The sequence below is a fragment of the Telmatherina bonti genome (genome assembly GCF_933228915.1).
Source record: "Telmatherina bonti genome assembly, chromosome: 24".
NCBI lineage: Eukaryota > Metazoa > Chordata > Actinopteri > Atheriniformes > Telmatherinidae > Telmatherina > Telmatherina bonti.
The window spans coordinates 595,683-616,515 of NC_136633.1; the positions used below are offsets into that span (position 1 = coordinate 595,683).

General features: G+C 36.4%; 1 protein-coding gene across 1 annotated transcript in view; it reads right to left on the reverse strand.

The window, feature by feature from the left end:
- The window catches only part of LOC306773876 (zinc finger protein GLI2-like), a gene marked incomplete at both ends in the record, with an annotated part of 310,055 nt that overhangs the window by 8,949 nt on the left and 280,273 nt on the right, over positions 1–20,833 (reverse strand). Inside the window, 2 exons of the mRNA XM_079263820.1 lie at positions 9,361–9,525; positions 20,808–20,833. The exon at positions 20,808–20,833 is cut by the window's right edge and continues 124 nt beyond it. Of these exons, the coding sequence (XP_079119946.1) occupies positions 9,361–9,525; positions 20,808–20,833 (191 nt within the window). The remainder of the gene's footprint in view (positions 1–9,360; positions 9,526–20,807) is intronic.

The window sequence follows — 20,833 nt, forward strand, 5'->3', positions numbered from 1 at the left end:
TACGGAAACCTGGTTACAGCAAGAGGATTATGTTAGTATTAATGAAGCTACGCCAGCTAACTATTTAAACTTTCACATTCCTAGAACTACAGGCAGAGGAGGAGGTGTTGCAGCTATCTTTAAGTCAGAATTATTAATTAATCCTAAGCACAAAACTAACTATAAATCCTTTGAATTCCTGACATTAAATTTATCTCATCCAAAATGGAATTGAGAGAAACCGCTCCTTTTAGCATTAGTGTATCGCCCACCTGGACCTTACTCCGAGTTTCTGACCGAATTCTCTGATCTCTTGTCTGAGTTAGTGCTGACTACTGATAAGGTCATTGTACTAGGTGATTTTAATATTCATGTTGACCATGAAAATGATAGTTTAAACATTTCCTTTAGCTCTATTCTAAACTCAATTGGGTTTTCACAAAATGTCCATGGAGCCACTCACTCTCATGGTCATACTCTTGATCTGGTTCTAATCTCTGGTATTGAGACTGATAAGCTCAAAGTATTTCCTCAAAACCCTGTCTTGTCCGATCACTTCTTATTAACCTTTGAATTCACTGTATTTGATTACTCACTGACCAAAAATAAATTCTACTATAGTAGATGTTTATCAGACAATAATATTACAAAATTTAAACAATCAATTGAATCAATTTTTCCCCTCTACCATGTGTTAGCATGACTGAGAGTCCCCCTTTAAGCCTTACTCCTGCTCAGATTGATCAACATGCTGATAATATAACAGCTTCAATGCGTACAACCTTGGATAATGTTGCTCCCCTAAAGAAGAAGAAATTAGGTAAGATTATGAAGGCTCCCTGGTTTAATTCCCAGCTTCGAGCTCTAAAACAGGCATCAAGGCGTTTGGAAAACAGATGGCGATCATCAGGATTAGAGGAGTCTCACTTAACCTGGAAAGAAAGTTTAATCGTATACAAAAAAGCCTTACGTACGGCAAGAACAGCTTATTATTCATCATTGATAGAGGAAAACAAAAACAACCCTCGGTTTCTTTTCAGCACTGTAGCTAGGCTTACTAGGAGCCGGAGCGCTGTGGAGCCATGTATTCCTTTCTCACTTAGCTGTGATGATTTCATGTATTTTTTCAGGAATAAAATTGACACTATTAGAGATCAAATCCACAATACTCTTCCTTCTACCTATAATGTTGAGCCTGTTGTGGTCTCCGAAGCATCCTTAGAACCAGGATCTGACTTGTGTCTAAATAGTTTCTGTCCTGTCCAACCCTCTGAATTAACTAAAATAATAGCTTCATCTAAACCCTCCACCTGTATCTTAGACCCTCTCCCAACGAGCCTCTTTAAGGACATTTTCCCTTTAATTAATACATCACTACTAAGTCTTATCAACACTGAAAAAAGGAGCCTGACCACATCATGGATTTATTTAAGCATTTTGGGTGTATTTAACACAAGTGCTTCATGTTTTACACTTAAACTTGACTGTTTAGAGTAGAAACTACATGATATGCAGATTGGGTACATGAACTTATTCAGATCATGTTGGGATAAAGCGAGTCAATAATGTTGTGACGTTAATTATCGCGATACCACACGCGATCTCGTCGACGCACTTTGCATTGTTGTTAAAAGTTGGCAAGCAGCTCCAGCAGTTCATCACGGTACGGATCAGCTCTACGTTAGTCGGTAAGTCTGGATTTTCTTCTTAAATGTTGTAGAACTGTCAGTCAAGCGTAGAATAATGTTTTGGGAGTCCTGTTTGCTGCCATGAGCTTATTTTCTCGTGCCGTTCACAGTTTCGTTTGATATTTGATGTTTTGGCGCGGTGCCATTAACGCTCCTTTTGGCGTACTGCGGCGCTCCTTTGGTCTTCTGTTTGAATTTTAAAGATTGTTACATTGTGAGTTCGCAGCACTGTAGTGTTAAGGCTATTTGACCATCAAGCAGACTTTGCTAATGTTATGTTAGCTACCTCCACTTCCCGGTCGATGTACACTTAATGAATGTTATTGAAATGCAGTTTTGCAGTGTCTAGATTTTTTTTTTTTGTTTTGTTTTTTTGTAGATTGACCGACAAAATCAAGTCTGGAGTCAGCTGACGTGAACGTGGGCTCAAGTTTTTGTGGTGAGAACACGATGCTTTATTTGCCTGTGTAATTGTGGTCATTATTTTGCATTGCATATTTTCATAAATCGCCCAGCGCGTGTAGACCGGCCACCTCATTAATGCATATAATACAGAATCTCTGCTATAGGTTAAACTTTTACTTGCATAAATGATCAGGCAGGTAATTAATGTAATAAGTTTAGTTGGTGTGGTCTACTTTAATGTACTTATTTTGCGTTTCTGAGCATTTTGGATAGTTTGCCCCAGTGATGTATGGGATCAGATAGCTCAAAATATTATAAAAGTGTTCAGTAGGCTCCAGTACATTCCATCACTCCAGCATAATTTGATATATTAACTGTCAGTGTAACCAACATTTATCTAACCTTTTAATATGACTTATTGTTTTTTCTGTGACAGTTTTTACTTAATTGCAACCAAGTATACAAATGCTTTTTGCAAGAATAAGCCAACCTGTGGGATGGACAAACAATATGACAATGTAACTCTAAGCTGGATGCTAGATGGTTTACCATGATGTCAGGTGTTATCTTTCATATCAGTGACGCACAAGAAAAAGTTAGCAATGCTGCACTGTGTATTTATTGTAATCCCGATGTGAGCGACTCAGTTTCCATTTCGTGTGTAACATGGCTTTACCTTGATGTGGACCCAAGGCTGAACAAGCAGTGTGTGTTCCTGCACTCTGGATGCAAAGCTTTAGAGAGAAGTATAAGAAAAGCATGTTTGTATTTTCAATAGGTGCTTGAATAGTTTTTCTAAGATCTCCAGTTCTATCTTTAATTCTTGTTTGTTTCTGCTTTTACAGTGAATGGTGTTAAGTGTTCCAGTGACAGAGTGAATGTGGCAATGCAAGACCTGCCCTTCAGTTTTTCCAAGTAGGTCCCAAATTTTGAAGCACTATCGAGTCAAACTTACACACTATGGGAATAACATTCGGATTCCATGTGTTCATGTAGGTTGCCCATGTAGTTTTAGAACATGGAATGCATTGTTAATTCATTTGAATAGATGCCATGTTATTAAAACTAATCGTCATCAGTCAGGAAAATGCACATTTAGTTGCCATCTTTGTTCTTGTGAGGATCTTGTGTCTGAAAGGGATTACTAGTTTGTGATGCCCCCATGATCTGTGATGTGCAAGAGAGATGGCCAGCTCTTTTTGATCCAATGGAGGTCATTTAAAAATGATGCAATGACTAGTTGCCTCTTAGCTATATTGTTAATATGTAAAAGTAATGCTCATGTGTTTCCAAGTATTCAGTAGTAGAGCTTATGGTGGGCAGGTGTAGTTTTGATGCTCAAAATGTCTTCTAAAATCTGTTAGGTGTGCTGTTTGTTAAAAACAACATTTACATGTCTTTTTCAGATCAATGCAGAGTTTAAACGCATCACAACCATGCCACTCCAATCAAGGTTTCTGTCGCAGCTGGACATTCTGTCTGATGGTCTGCTGAGAGTGTTTGCAAAGCGGTCAGGGAAGCAGGGCAGAAAGCTGAAAGATATAGCTGCCATGATGACATTAAGAACTTTTAAATTGTTTAACCATTACGTGTACATGCATTGCATTAACTCAGCTTGGCTGATCTTCCTTTGTCTGGGAGTTCTTATTCTACTAAATCTATCCCAGTCATTTTTATCATGCACACACTGTGCATGATAAAAATATGACAAATGGACTAATGTACCTTTTTTTAATATAATTTTTTGAATATAATATAATTTGAAATGACATAAAATTCAGTACCTAAGGGTCAGATGCAAATTGGTAGTTTTAATGTTGTTTTGTAGATGTTTGTGTCACATACTGACTTTTTAAAGGTTTTGTCCTTGATGACTTTCTTCCATGCCACTGATAATTTGAGTTCAGATTTTTTTAAATCAAATATCTCTATTCTCTTTGTATGTCTTAAGGAGGACATTGATGCCGGAAGGGAGTCCCTCATCAAAGGACTCTGCATCTATCTAGATGAGAATCCCGATCTCTTGGTGCAGGAGTACATGGTGAGTGTTTTGTGAGTAGATTGTGGCTTTGCTGCATATAAAAGTGAATCCAGTTAACTCTGGAAATACTTGCTTGGACTGTTTAGGTCCATTGTCCTCTTTATGGCAAAGTGGTTCCAGTGCTGAGATTTAAGAAAATAGTACAGTCAGGTGAAAAAATGTTGTTTTTCTTATATTAGGGGTTACACCAGTGTGAAACCGCTTCAAATTTGTGATTATAGTGAAAGTAGGAAAATTCCTGCATCTTCCTACACTGCACTGACCCTCACCTGCAGAACCACCTTGGGGATCCACTGAATGTGGAAGCACCGCTTGACACCACACATCACCACTATAAAGAGCAGCATTTGAAACGCGTACAAACTGTTCCAGGTTTTTTATTTTGTTGGTTTATTGTTCACTTTGAAGCAGTTTTATAAAGCATTTTAAGTAGGGCTCCAGCAGCTATGATGCACGATCACATAATCCTCATGACGGCAACAGACCGCTCTGAAACTCTACAGGTCAAACAGCGTGCCGGGCGTAAAGCTTGGGCTGCTCCGCTTTCACAATGCATTTGTGTTCAGTGGATTCCCAGGGTTAAGACTGGTATACAGCTATGAAACAGGTCCATGTTAATGATAAAAATCATCCAGGAACTCTTTCTTTCTGTCTTTCTCTCTCTCTTTTGTTCTCTTTCTGTTTCTTTCTCCCTTTCTCTCTCTCTCTCTCTTTCAAAAATTGACCATCAATGCATCATAGAAGGGCATTCTTTTGCTGCAGTAATCTGTTTTGCTGATTACATGGGTTTAAATAGACTATAACATTAGATTGACTGCATTCAAAACAAAACATCTTTTTTTTTTTAAAGTTTCAAACTCTTTTGTCTTTAACCAGGACATGACTGAGGCCATTGCACTGAGTGACATTGAGAAAACGACAGTGGGAATCGACATCAAAAGAGATACTTCTGATGTTGGCATCATCATCGAGAGTGTGGTGGTTCTTCAAGGTCTGGACAATGTGGCCGTTGCAACAGCCTTGCTGTTTGGACTTTTTTACTCCTTGAACATGAGGTATCCATCACAGCTTCGCTACACTTTCGAAGTGATTCAAAAAGTTGTGATGGAGCTGGATGTGACTAAACTCTCAAGGAAAGCCCAAAGCTTAAAGACAAAACTACTGCAGTAAGGTGAGCTCGCTGTTGTACATGTGAGAAAGGACATTTAAAGTTCAGACTCTCTCCTGCAATTTGGAGGTTGAATTTCCATGTGAACAATCGACATCCCACAACAAAAAGAAGAGTCATCTGTTCATACTTCTTCTTAAGCAAGTGTTTACTCCTCAACTGCCATATGGATAAAGCCAGTTTTTCCCTGTTCCTCTCCATTACATGTTCTGATTGGCAGCATTCTTCAGTTTCTATTTGTCTTTTACAGATTAAAGGATGGGGAACTGTGTACAGTCCAAGTAGTGTCATCAGGGCCATTTTAAACCAGATGTTTAATTCACATGGACTAAAGACTTTTCAAAACTCCTTCCAAGAATGTCAATCAGACATGGGTATTGAAGGGATTGTTTTTCTTGGTGTACATGCCCTTCATGTGGGTAAGATGGGAAGGTTATATTTGTTCATTTTTAAGCTACTGTATAATTAACGAAACTTACACCTTGTGTAGGTAAAGTCAGGTTCAGCCACTGTTCCAATTCCCACAGTGATATTCCATTAGATTTTAATACAGTTCTTATGCACATGGTAAATTCATGGCCAGACTGAAGGAAGTGCAACAGTTTTGAAATAATTTCTGTTAATTGTATAAGTGGCACTTATTTTTAGTGAATCGGATTTTTTTCTCCACATTTTAAATTCTCGGAGACAAAAATAAAGATTTTTATTTTATATTGTAATTTTGTATTTGGGGGCTGAAGATCTTATAGACATTTTATGTTATTTTAATTCAGTTGCCGTGAATAGTTGTGAATACCTCTAACAATGCGGTTGAACAGTAATTTCACAATAAAGTGATTTGGGATTTCTGGAAATCATTGTGTTTTTCTTAATCTTGTGGCTCTTCAATAAACAGTTTGACATGCAACTCTATTTTTATTAATTGGTGTACATATTGGTAATGCTAATGATTAGGAGAAAGTTATTAGACATTGCAATAAATTCTGACGAGAATGGCAATTGTAACTAATATTTTTTTGCATTTTAAATTAGTTCAATAGTTATTGAATTGTTTAGTTACAATTGTCCATTCATTTAATCTTGAAAATAGAGGCTTTGAACATAGTGTTTGTATTGTTCACTTCCAAAATAGTTTCCTTTAATCTTTTGCAAAAGGAAAGGTAACATTTGTTTGCAGTGATTATATTGATAAAATTTGAAAAAAATTGACATTATTTGTTACTGATTAGTATTACTGTACTGCAGTCATTACAGTTCAATTCTTTCCCTGTCACTGCAATTGAAATTACACATTTTGTTTTGAAAAGTAAATAATAAAATTGTATAATTTCCATTAGAATATAATACTTGCATGCAATATAAAAAAACATGTTGTATTTAATTAACCAAATAGTATTGGCATAAAATGATATAAGAGTGTCAAAGTAAAGTGATAAAATTGTGAAGGATTAAATGGTTCAAAGAGCTTAAATTACTTGATAAACACACATTTTAATCACTTTGTATCAACACAAAATACACAGGTTTATTCAACATGAATAACTTGTGTTAAATGAACTCAATTGTTTAAGTTGCTGCCAAACCAAAACATTTATTGCAACCAATGTCCACTATTGAATTAAGTAAATCCAACATGTTCTTTTTTTTCAGTGAATATGTCTTTAGTGACAGGATATGTACCACAATCATTTAAAACTGCTGTAATCAAGCCTTTACTTAAAAAGCAATCTCTGGATCCAGAGGTGATAGCAAATTATAGACCTATATCTAACCTCCCGTTTATGTCCAAAATTCTGGAGAAAATAGTTTCAGCTCAGCTACATGCCCACCTGAGCAGAAATAATTTATGCGAGGAGTTTCAGTCAGGATTTAGAGCTCATCATAGCACTGAGACAGCATTGGTGAAAGTTACTAATGACCTTCTTATGGCCTCAGACAAAGGACTTGTGTCCGTACTTATCTTGCTTGATCTTAGTGCTGCATTTGATACAGTCGATCATAACATTCTGTTACAGAGACTAGAACAGGTGATTGGAATTACAGGTACAGCGTTAAGCTGGTTTAAATCATATTTATCTGATAGACTTCAGTTTGTTCATGTAAATGACAAGTCCTCCTCCCAAACTACAGTAAGTCATGGAGTTCCTCAAGGTTCTGTACTTGGACCAATACTTTTCACGCTATATATGCTCCCTTTAGGCAAAATTATTAGACAGCATGGAATAAACTTTCATTGTTATGCAGATGATACTCAGATATACTTATCCTTTAAACCAGATGAAACAAATCAGCCCAATAGGCTACAAAATTGTCTCATAGACATAAAGACTTGGATGTCTAGAAATTTTCTCCTCTTAAACTCAGATAAGACTGAAGTAATTCTCGTTGGATCTGAAAAACTCAGAGCTAAATTTTCCGGTTTTGTAATGAACCTGGATGGCATTACTTTAGCTTCCAGTGCTACAGTGAGAAACCTTGGAGTAATATTTGACCCTGACCTGTCCTTTGGCCCACATATTAAGCAGGTTACTAAAACAGCCTTCTTTCATTTACGTAATAAAGCCAAAATTAGGGACATTCTGTCTCAGAGTGATGCAGAAAAACTGGTTCACGCTTTTGTTACTTCGAGACTAGATTACTGTAACTCTCTATTACTGGGCTGTCCTAAATATGCCCTGAAAAGCCTTCAGCTGATCCAGAATTCTGCAGCCAGAGTCCTGACCAGAACCAGCAGGACAGATCATATTTCTCCAGTTTTAGCCTCTCTTCATTGGCTGCCTGTTGAATCTAGAATAGAATTTAAAATCCTTCTCCTTACATATAAAGCCCTCCACAACCAGGCACCACTATATATCAAAGACCTCATTGTTCCTTATATACCAAGCAGAGTACTTCGTTCGCAGACTGCAGGCTTACTTGTGGTTCCTAGAGTCTCAAAGAGCCGAGCAGGAGGCAGAGCCTTTGGTTATCAGGCCCCTCTCTTATGGAATAAGCTCCCAGTTAGTGTTAGGGAAGCAGACACCCTCCCCACCTTTAAGACTAGGCTGAAGACTTATCTTTTTGATAAGTCCTATAGCTAGGGATGGTTAGCATCCCTTAGTTATGCTGCTATAGGTTTAGACTGCTGAGGGACATTTCCTGATACACTGAGCTTCTTTCTCTTTATCTCTTTCTTTTACCCCCCCCCCATAACAGTGTTGCATCATTAACATGTATGTCTCCTGTCTCAGCAGGTCTCCCTGGCCGGGAGTAGCAGTTCCTGTTGTCTGTTGTCTTTCTGTCCTCTTCCCCCCACACAGCAGAGGCAGATGGCTGCCTGTCCTGAGCCGGGTTCTGCCGGAGGTTTCCTTCCTGTTAAAAGGGAGTTTTTTCCTTCCCACTGTTGCCAGTGTGCTTGCTCAGGATGGGAGATTGAGTTGGACTCAACTCAATCTGTTGGTTTCCTTATATAGGCTGTTATGAATTGGCCTTCATTATGTTTTCCCCTCTGTCTGTAAAGCGTCTTGAGATGGCATTGCCTTGATTTGACGCTATATAAATAAAGTTGAATTGAATTGAATTGACATTTGTGGAAATGTTGACCATTTTTTGTCTGTCTAGATTTAAAATCCACAAACAAGCTGTAACACCTGAAAAATTATGGATAAAATTCTTTCAGTGGGGACGGGGTTTCAATGTAGCAGCAGTCAGAATAAGTACTTCATAAAAAATACCATTTTTACCAGGTTCTGTTTCACCTTTCCTCCATACTGTAAGGCCAAGAAACCTGCACATGAGCTGCATGTTACTCACCTGGATGGTTTCTATCAACATGACCCCTGCCCACGTCCTAATGCATTGTGGGCTGTACTCACAAACATCTGCAGATGTGAACTCTGGGTCTAAAACACACACCTCTGCAGACAGGAAGGTGGACGGCAGTACTCTTCATGCAATCTGAACATTCCCATCACTCCCAGCAGCTTCTCATCTACTTCAATCAACTCACAGTCCAACTCACTCTCTGAGAGAATTTCTTATGGAGCTCTGTAAGGCAGTCTGTGTGAAGTTTCAATCTGTGAGAGGAAAGTCTTTTGTACCTCGTTGGAGTGTGTCCGGTTCTGGTGCTTGGCTCGGTCTGAGGCATTGGAGAAAGCTTTGTTGCATCCTTCATGCTCGCAGACATATGGTTTCTCTCCGGTGTGCGAGCGCAGATGGGTTTTCAGATTCTCCAGACGAGAGTAGGCCTTAGAGCATCCCTCAAACTGCAGAGAGGGAGGAGACAATAAGGAAGGCAGCAATAATGCTGTTTGCTGCTTGTTAGTAATAAATAGATGATTTTACAGACAAACAAGACCACACATCCAATCAGTTTTACTTGTACTTTAATTAAAACTAGATGACTAAATAACTCAATGTTTCATTGAATAGAAAAGGTGACATGTACTGGTGATTCAGCAACATAACTGTGGATGTTGCTGCAGGTCCTGTTTGAGTCTTTATCTCTGATAATGCTTGGTAGCTTGAAAAATCTTCACCAAATGTGAAGAGATAAAAGTTTTTCAAACAGAAAAATGAAAAACTAATTTGGTGAATTTTCAGGTGAAACAATTTCCTTCTTTTTTAAAAGGGAATTGTCTGTCTTTGTTCACATCATCAGGGTTTAAAACAGTTTGTGGGTGTTGCTTTTACTCTGATTTCCCATCTTCTAACATATCCTTGTTTGTATTTTACAGTTGGAGCACTTCAAGGCTATTTTGTGGCAAAACATTTGAACTAATTCAGTACAAACCCTGTTACTGTTTTAACACATGGTTAAAACAGTGTAGCATTGTGTAGCATCCCTCTTCACTTGACAGCTGTCTGTACATGTATAGGAAGTCCATAGACCAGAGGCCTACCATAAAGCTGGATTTTCTCTTATGGAGGCAACTTCAATGTTAACCCAAGGTTTTCCATACTACAACCCTGTTTCACTTTTTACTGAATTAAATCCCCCTGATAACTTATGCTGAAAGGCTGTGGAACAGGTTGTGTTCTGACTCTTGTCAGATCAATAAGTATATCTATAAAAGCACTGCCTCCTGACCAATCATTTCTCTTGGAAAATGCCTCACTCATTCTAACATTAGTGACATTAGTAAATTATATCTTGACATGAGTTTCGCACAGAAAAGGATAAATACAATCATTTTCATGAAGAAACAAAGTCTTTTCAATGAGCGCTTTGAAGTATGTTTTTCTTCTCAAGTAACAACCATTGAACAGAAACCCTAGCCGTACTGCTGGCTCTTTAGCTGGCTCACTCAGCTTGACCTCAAGTGAAGCCCTTCACCAATATTGGTGTTCTCTGATCTCAATCCTCTAGTTTTCTTATCCCAGATGTATAACTGTAATCAGCATCTCATGCGGTGGGCTTTGTTACTACATCATGACAATCTTGATGCCCTGTCCAGGTCGTGAGCATTATTTCTTTTTCTTTGTTGATGTATAGATTTGTATTTTGACAGAATATGTTTTCTAACTTCAGAACTCGTTGGTGGACACCTGCAGTGAGGTATGCAATCAGGCTGAAGAGGGAGTCCGAATGGGCATTTTTGGACTGTAGAATCACCTGATAGGTATTGGAAGGCAAAGCAGGATGTGGCTTCGGATGTTGCCAAGGCAAAACCTCAGACCCCGGGGAAGACCCAGGACACGCTGGAGGGATTATATCTCTCGGCTGGCCTGGGAACGCCTCGGGATCCCCCCCGCAGAGTTGGCAAATGTGGCTGGGGAGAGGGAAGTCTGGGCTTCCCTGCTTAGGCTGCTGCCCCCGCGACCCGACCCCGGATAAGCGGCAGAAGATGGATGGATGGAAATCCGTGTTTAATAAATAATGTTGATGATGTAGATTACTATGATTCTCAAAACAGCTTCTGTTCTTCTGTTCCTGCTGGTCTCTCATCTATAAGATTTATCTTTTATTAATATTTCATATATAATCAACAGGTGAAATATGATGCTCAGTTTAAACATGGAGCTTAATCAGGCTTTTCTGCTCATTTCTTTCAGCTGCTGATGTAGAAAACATTCTGCATTTTTTCTCATCATCACTGTTATTTCCTGAACTCAGGAAGCTCTGTTTACTTCAATCACAATACTGCAGAAAAACTGTCCTAGAACCTGTTCCAGAAAGCGGGTTACTCTCATTCACCAGCTATGGATATGTCACATTATGGCGCACCGTATATATAAGGTGACATTACAGAAGGATTTACACTTTCCACTACGCTATTATTTGATAAATTCACTTTGATACAGAGTATGAACGAGAACAGTGAACATGACTTTTCTTTATGACACGGTAGCACTAAACATCAGAAGAATTGTTGTTTGGGTTGGTGTTGTGGTTTTTGTAGTTTTATAGTTGTAGTTTCTGTTGTTTTTGTGGTTGTTGCAGTTTATACTGTTATGGTTGTTGTTCTAGTTGTTATTGTTGCAGTTTATGCTGTTATGGTTGTTGTTCTAGTTGTTATTGTTGCGGTTTATGCTGTTATGATTGTTGTTCTAGTTGTTATTGTTGCGGTTTATACTGTTATGGTTGTTGTTCTAGTTGTTATTGTTGTGGTGTATGCTGTTATGATTGTTGTTCTAGTTGTTATTGTTGCGGTTTATGCTGTTATGATTGTTGTTCTAGTTGTTATTGTTGCGGTTTATACTGTTATGGTTGTTGTTCTAGTTGTTATTGTTGCGGTTTATACTGTTATGGTTGTTCTAGTTGTTATTGTTGCGGTTTATGCTGTTATGATTGTTGTTCTAGTTGTTATTGTTGCGGTTTATGCTGTTATGATTGTTGTTCTAGTTGTTATTGTTGCGGTTTATGCTGTTATGATTGTTGTTCTAGTTGTTATTGTTGCGGTTTATGCTGTTATGGTTGTTGTTCTAGTTGTTATTGTTGCGGTTTATGCTGTTATGGTTGTTGTTCTAGTTGTTATTGTTGCGGTTTATGCTGTTATGGTTGTTGTTCTAGTTGTTATTGTTGCGGTTTATGCTGTTATGATTGTTGTTCTAGTTGTTATTGTTGCGGTTTATGCTGTTATGATTGTTGTTCTAGTTGTTATTGTTGCGGTTTATGCTGTTATGGTTGTTGTTCTAGTTGTTATTGTTGCGGTTTATGCTGTTATGGTTGTTGTTCTAGTTGTTATTGTTGCGGTTTATGCTGTTATGATTGTTGTTCTAGTTGTTATTGTTGCGGTTTATGCTGTTATGATTGTTGTAGTTGTTATTGTTGCGGTTTATGCTGTTATGATTGTTGTTCTAGTTGTTATTGTTGCGGTTTATGCTGTTATGGTTGTTGTTCTAGTTGTTATTGTTGCGGTTTATGCTGTTATGATTGTTGTTCTAGTTGTTATTGTTGCGGTTTATGCTGTTATGATTGTTGTAGTTGTTATTGTTGCGGTTTATGCTGTTATGATTGTTGTTCTAGTTGTTATTGTTGCGGTTTATGCTGTTATGGTTGTTGTTCTAGTTGTTATTGTTGCGGTTTATGCTGTTATGGTTGTTGTTCTAGTTGTTATTGTTGCGGTTTATGCTGTTATGATTGTTGTTCTAGTTGTTATTGTTGCGGTTTATGCTGTTATGATTGTTGTAGTTGTTATTGTTGCGGTTTATGCTGTTATGGTTGTTGTTCTAGTTGTTATTGTTGCGGTTTATGCTGTTATGATTGTTGTTCTAGTTGTTATTGTTGCGGTTTATGCTGTTATGATTGTTGTTCTAGTTGTTATTGTTGCGGTTTATGCTGTTATGATTGTTCTAGATGTTATTGTTGCGGTTTATGCTGTTATGATTGTTGTAGTTGTTATTGTTGCGGTGTATGCTGTTATGATTGTTGTTCTAGTTGTTATTGTTGCGGTTTATGCTGTTATGATTGTTGTTCTAGTTGTTATTGTTGCGGTTTATGCTGTTATGATTGTTGTTCTAGTTGTTATTGTTGCGGTTTATGCTGTTATGATTGTTCTAGTTGTTATTGTTGCGGTTTATGCTGTTATGATTGTTGTAGTTGTTATTGTTGCGGTTTATGCTGTTATGATTGTTGTAGTTGTTATTGTTGCGGTTTATACTGCTATGATTGTTGTAGTTGTTATTGTTGCGGTTTACGCTGTTATGATTGTTGTAGTTGTTATTGTTGCGGTTTATGCTGTTATGATTGTTCTAGTTGTTATTGTTGCGGTTTATGCTGTTATGATTGTTGTTCTAGTTGTTATTGTTGCGGTTTATGCTGTTATGATTGTTGTAGTTGTTATTGTTGCGGTTTATACTGTTATGATTGTTGTAGTTGTTATTGTTGCGGTTTATGCTGTTATGATTGTTGTAGTTGTTATTGTTGCGGTTTATGCTGTTATGATTGTTGTTCTAGTTGTTATTGTTGCGGTTTATGCTGTTATGATTGTTGTAGTTGTTATTGTTGCGGTTTATGCTATTATGATTGTTGTAGTTGTTATTGTTGCGGTTTATGCTGTTATGATTGTTGTAGTTGTTATTGTTGCGGTTTATGCTGTTATGGTTGTTGTTCTAGTTGTTATTGTTGCGGTTTATGCTGTTATGATTGTTGTTCTAGTTGTTATTGTTGCGGTTTATGCTGTTATGATTGTTGTAGTTGTTATTGTTGCGGTTTATGCTGTTATGATTGTTGTTCTAGTTGTTATTGTTGCGGTTTATGCTGTTATGGTTGTTGTTCTAGTTGTTATTGTTGCGGTTTATGCTGTTATGATTGTTGTTCTAGTTGTTATTGTTGCGGTTTATGCTGTTATGATTGTTGTAGTTGTTATTGTTGCGGTTTATGCTGTTATGATTGTTGTTCTAGTTGTTATTGTTGCGGTTTATGCTGTTATGATTGTTGTAGTTGTTATTGTTGTGGTTTATGCTGTTATGATTGTTGTTCTAGTTGTTATTGTTGCGGTTTATGCTGTTATGGTTGTTGTTCTAGTTGTTATTGTTGCGGTTTATGCTGTTATGATTGTTGTTCTAGTTGTTATTGTTGCGGTTTATGCTGTTATGATTGTTGTAGTTGTTATTGTTGCGGTTTATGCTGTTATGGTTGTTGTTCTAGTTGTTATTGTTGCGGTTTATGCTGTTATGATTGTTGTTCTAGTTGTTATTGTTGCGGTTTATGCTGTTATGGTTGTTCTAGTTGTTATTGTTGCGGTTTATGCTGTTATGATTGTTCTAGTTGTTATTGTTGCGGTTTATACTGTTATGATTGTTGTAGTTGTTATTGTTGCGGTTTATGCTGTTATGATTGTTGTTCTAGTTGTTATTGTTGCGGTTTATGCTGTTATGATTGTTCTAGATGTTATTGTTGCGGTTTATGCTGTTATGATTGTTGTAGTTGTTATTGTTGCGGTGTATGCTGTTATGATTGTTGTTCTAGTTGTTATTGTTGCGGTTTATGCTGTTATGATTGTTGTTCTAGTTGTTATTGTTGCGGTTTATGCTGTTATGATTGTTCTAGTTGTTATTGTTGCGGTTTAGGCTGTTATGATTGTTGTTCTAGTTGTTATTGTTGCGGTTTATGCTGTTATGATTGTTGTAGTTGTTATTGTTGCGGTTTATGCTGTTATGATTGTTGTAGTTGTTATTGTTGCGGTTTATACTGCTATGATTGTTGTAGTTGTTATTGTTGCGGTTTACGCTGTTATGATTGTTGTAGTTGTTATTGTTGCGGTTTATGCTGTTATGATTGTTCTAGTTGTTATTGTTGCGGTTTATGCTGTTATGATTGTTGTTCTAGTTGTTATTGTTGCGGTTTATGCTGTTATGATTGTTGTAGTTGTTATTGTTGCGGTTTATACTGTTATGATTGTTGTAGTTGTTATTGTTGCGGTTTATGCTGTTATGATTGTTGTAGTTGTTATTGTTGCGGTTTATGCTGTTATGATTGTTGTTCTAGTTGTTATTGTTGCGGTTTATGCTGTTATGATTGTTGTAGTTGTTATTGTTGCGGTTTATGCTATTATGATTGTTGTAGTTGTTATTGTTGCGGTTTATGCTGTTATGATTGTTGTAGTTGTTATTGTTGCGGTTTATGCTGTTATGATTGTTGTTCTAGTTGTTATTGTTGCGGTTTATGCTATTATGATTGTTGTAGTTGTTATTGTTGCGGTTTATGCTGTTATGATTGTTGTAGTTGTTATTGTTGCGGTTTACGCTGTTATGATTGTTGTAGTTGTTATTGTTGCGGTTTATGCTGTTATGATTGTTGTTCTAGTTGTTATTGTTGCGGTTTATGCTATTATGATTGTTGTTCTAGTTGTTATTGTTGCGGTTTATGCTGTTATGATTGTTGTTCTAGTTGTTATTGTTGCGGTTTATGCTGTTATGGTTGTTGTTCTAGTTGTTATTGTTGCGGTTTATGCTGTTATGATTGTTGTAGTTGTTATTGTTGCGGTTTATGCTGTTATGATTGTTGTTCTAGTTGTTATTGTTGTGGTTTATGCTGTTATGATTGTTGTAGTTGTTATTGTTGCGGTTTATACTGTTATGGTTGCTGTTCTAGTTGTTATTGTTGCGGTTTATGCTGTTATGGTTGGTGTTGTAGTTGTTATTGTTGTGGTTTATGCTATTATGATTGTTGTTCTAGTTGTTATTGTTGCGGTTTATGCTATTATGATTGTTGTAGTTGTTATTGTTGCGGTTTATGCTGTTATGATTGTTGTTCTAGTTGTTATTGTTGCGGTTTATGCTGTTATGGTTGTTGTTCTAGTTGTTATTGTTGCGGTTTATGCTGTTATGATTGTTGTTCTAGTTGTTATTGTTGCGGTTTATGCTGTTATGATTGTTGTTCTAGTTGTTATTGTTGCGGTTTATGCTGTTATGGTTGCTGTTCTAGTTGTTATTGTTGCAGTTTATGCTGTTATGGTTGGTGTTGTAGTTGTTATTGTTGTGGTTTATGCTGTTATGATTGTTGTTGTAGTTGTTATTGTTGCGGTTTATGCTGTTATGGTAGGTGTTGTAGTTGTTATTGTTGTGGTTTATGCTGTTATGATTGTTGTTCTAGTTGTTATTGTTGCGGTTTATGCTGTTATGATTGTTGTTCTAGTTGTTATTGTTGCGGTTTATGCTGTTATGATTGTTGTTCTAGTTGTTATTGTTGCGGTTTATGCTGTTATGGTTGTTGTTCTAGTTGTTATTGTTGCGGTTTATGCTGTTATGATTGTTGTAGTTGTTATTGTTGCGGTTTATGCTGTTATGATTGTTGTTCTAGTTGTTATTGTTGCGGTTTATGCTGTTATGATTGTTGTAGTTGTTATTGTTGCGGTTTATGCTATTATGATTGTTGTAGTTGTTATTGTTGCGGTTTATGCTGTTATGATTGTTGTAGTTGTTATTGTTGCGGTTTATGCTGTTATGATTGTTGTTCTAGTTGTTATTGTTGCGGTTTATGCTATTATGATTGTTGTAGTTGTTATTGTTGCGGTTTATGCTGTTATGATTGTTGTAGTTGTTATTGTTGCGGTTTACGCTGTTATGATTGTTGTAGTTGTTATTGTTGCGGTTTATGCTGTTATGATTGTTGTTCTAGTTGTTATTGTTGCGGTTTATGCTATTATGATTGTTGTTCTAGTTGTTATTGTTGCGGTTTATGCTGTTATGATTTTTGTTCTAGTTGTTATTGTTGCGGTTTATGCTGTTATGGTTGTTGTTCTAGTTGTTATTGTTGCGGTTTATGCTGTTATGATTGTTGTAGTTGTTATTGCTGCGGTTTATGCTGTTATGATTGTTGTTCTAGTTGTTATTGTTGTGGTTTATGCTGTTATGATTGTTGTAGTTGTTATTGTTGCGGTTTATACTGTTATGGTTGCTGTTCTAGTTGTTATTGTTGCGGTTTATGCTGTTATGGTTGGTGTTGTAGTTGTTATTGTTGTGGTTTATGCTATTATGATTGTTGTTCTAGTTGTTATTGTTGCGGTTTATGCTGTTATGATTGTTGTTCTAGTTGTTATTGTTGCGGTTTATGCTGTTATGATTGTTGTTCTAGTTGTTATTGTTGTGGTTTATGCTGTTATGATTGTTGTTCTAGTTGTTATTGTTGCGGTTTATGCTGTTATGGTTGTTGTTCTAGTTGTTATTGTTGCGGTTTATGCTGTTATGATTGTTGTAGTTGTTATTGTTGCGGTTTATGCTGTTATGATTGTTGTTCTAGTTGTTATTGTTGTGGTTTATGCTGTTATGATTGTTGTTCTAGTTGTTATTGTTGCGGTTTATGCTGTTATGATTGTTGTAGTTGTTATTGTTGCGGTTTATGCTGTTATGATTGTTGTTCTAGTTGTTATTGTTGTGGTTTATGCTGTTATGATTGTTGTTCTAGTTGTTATTGTTGCGGTTTATGCTGTTATGATTGTTGTAGTTGTTATTGTTGCGGTTTATGCTGTTATGATTGTTGTTCTAGTTGTTATTGTTGTGGTTTATGCTGTTATGATTGTTGTTCTAGTTGTTATTGTTGCAGTTTATGCTGTTATGGTTGTTGTTCTAGTTGTTATTGTTGCGGTTTATGCTGTTATGGTTGTTGTTGTAGTTGTTATTGTTGCGGTTTATGCTGTTATGATTGTTGTAGTTGTTATTGTTGCGGTTTATGCTGTTATGATTGTTGTAGTTGTTATTGTTGCGGTTTATGCTATTATGATTTTTGTTCTAGTTGTTATTGTTGTGGTTTATGCTGTTATGATTGTTGTTCTAGTTGTTATTGTTGCGGTTTATGCTGTTATGATTGTTGTAGTTGTTATTGTTGCGGTTTATGCTGTTATGATTGTTGTTCTAGTTGTTATTGTTGTGGTTTATGCTGTTATGATTGTTGTTCTAGTTGTTATTGTTGCGGTTTATGCTGTTATGATTGTTGTAGTTGTTATTGTTGCGGTTTATGCTGTTATGATTGTTGTTCTAGTTGTTATTGTTGTGGTTTATGCTATTATGATTGTTGTTCTAGTTGTTATTGTTGCGGTTTATGCTGTTATGATTGTTGTTCTAGTTGTTATTGTTGCGGTTTATGCTGTTATGATTGTTGTTCTAGTTGTTATTGTTGTGGTTTATGCTGTTATGATTGTTGTTCTAGTTGTTATTGTTGCGGTTTATGCTGTTATGGTTGTTGTTCTAGTTGTTATTGTTGCGGTTTATGCTGTTATGATTGTTGTAGTTGTTATTGTTGCGGTTTATGCTGTTATGATTGTTGTTCTAGTTGTTATTGTTGTGGTTTATGCTGTTATGATTGTTGTTCTAGTTGTTATTGTTGCGGTTTATGCTGTTATGATTGTTGTAGTTGTTATTGTTGCGGTTTATGCTGTTATGATTGTTGTTCTAGTTGTTATTGTTGTGGTTTATGCTGTTATGATTGTTGTTCTAGTTGTTATTGTTGCGGTTTATGCTGTTATGATTGTTGTAGTTGTTATTGTTGCGGTTTATGCTGTTATGATTGTTGTTCTAGTTGTTATTGTTGTGGTTTATGCTGTTATGATTGTTGTTCTAGTTGTTATTGTTGCAGTTTATGCTGTTATGGTTGTTGTTCTAGTTGTTATTGTTGCGGTTTATGCTGTTATGGTTGTTGTTGTAGTTGTTATTGTTGCGGTTTATGCTGTTATGATTGTTGTAGTTGTTATTGTTGCGGTTTATGCTGTTATGATTGTTGTAGTTGTTATTGTTGCGGTTTATGCTATTATGATTTTTGTTCTAGTTGTTATTGTTGTGGTTTATGCTGTTATGATTGTTGTTCTAGTTGTTATTGTTGCGGTTTATGCTGTTATGATTGTTGTAGTTGTTATTGTTGCGGTTTATGCTGTTATGATTGTTGTTCTAGTTGTTATTGTTGTGGTTTATGCTGTTATGATTGTTGTTCTAGTTGTTATTGTTGCGGTTTATGCTGTTATGATTGTTGTAGTTGTTATTGTTGCGGTTTATGCTGTTATGATTGTTGTTCTAGTTGTTATTGTTGTGGTTTATGCTGTTATGATTGTTGTTCTAGTTGTTATTGTTGCAGTTTATGCTGTTATGGTTGTTGTTCTAGTTGTTATTGTTGCGGTTTATGCTGTTATGGTTGTTGTTGTAGTTGTTATTGTTGCGGTTTATGCTGTTATGATTGTTGTAGTTGTTATTGTTGCGGTTTATGCTGTTATGATTGTTGTAGTTGTTATTGTTGCGGTTTATGCTGTTATGATTGTTGTTCTAGTTGTTATCATTGTGGTTTATGCTGTTATGGTTGTTGTTCTAGTTGTTATTGTTGCGGTTTATGCTGTTATGATTGTTGTAGTTGTTATTGTTGCGGTTTATGCTGTTATGATTGTTGTTCTAGTTGTTATTGTTGCGGTTTATGCTGTTATGATTGTTGTTGTAGTTGTTATTGTTGCGGTTTATGCTGTTATGGTTGCTGTTCTAGTTGTTATTGTTGCGGTTTATGCTGTTATGGTTGCTGTTCTAGTTGTTATTGTTGCGGTTTATGCTGTTATGATTGTTGTTCTAGTTGTTATTGTTGCGGTTTATGCTGTTATGATTGTTGTTCTAGTTGTTATTGTTGCGGTTTATGCTGTTATGATTGTTGTAGTTGTTATTGTTGCGGTTTATGCTGTTATGATTGTTGTTCTAGTTGTTATTGTTGTGGTTTATGCTGTTATGATTGTTGTTCTAGTTGTTATTGTTGCGGTTTATGCTGTTATGGTTGTTGTTCTAGTTGTTATTGTTGCGGTTTATGCTGTTATGGTTGTTGTTGTAGTTGTTATTGTTGCGGTTTATGCTGTTATGATTGTTGTTCTAGTTGTTATTGTTGCGGTTTATGCTGTTATGATTGTTGTTCTAGTTGTTATTGTTGCGGTTTATGCTGTTATGGTTGTTGTTCTAGTTGTTATTGTTGCGGTTTATGCTGTTATGGTTGTTGTTGTAGTTGTTATTGTTGCGGTTTATGCTGTTATGATTGTTGTAGTTGTTATTGTTGTGGTTTATGCTGTTATGATTGTTGTTCTAGTTGTTATTGTTGTGGTTTATGCTGTTATGATTGTTGTTCTAGTTGTTATTGTTGGGGTTTATGCTGTTATGGTTGTTGTTCTAGTTGTTATTGTTGCGGTTTATGCTGTTATGGTTGTTGTTCTAGTTTTTATTGTTGCGGTTTATGCTGTTATGGTTGTTGTTCTAGTTGTTATTGTTGCGGTTTATGCTGTTATGATTGTTGTTGTTGTTGCGGTTGTCATCATGGTGTTTAGTTGCTGTTGTATTTCCAGTTGTTTATGTTGTTACGGTTGTTGTTGTTGTTATTGTTGCGGTTTATGCTGTTATGATTGTTTGTTGGAGTTGTCACAGTTGCTTTTGTCGTAGTTGTTGTTACGGTTGGCATTGTTGCATTGTTGTTGCTGTGAGCTGCTGTGACTTATGTTTTAGTATAATCCGAAGTGAGCAGAGGAGGGAAGTCCCTGGGGAGTGAAGGCGTTGCATATCTATGCTTATCTGTGATAAAAGCACACACTTCCAGTGTTTAGAGAGGGTGAGATGTTACCATACAGGAACCTTTGGGGGTCAGGAGGCCACTCACCGTGCACTTGTGTGGTTTCTCTCCTG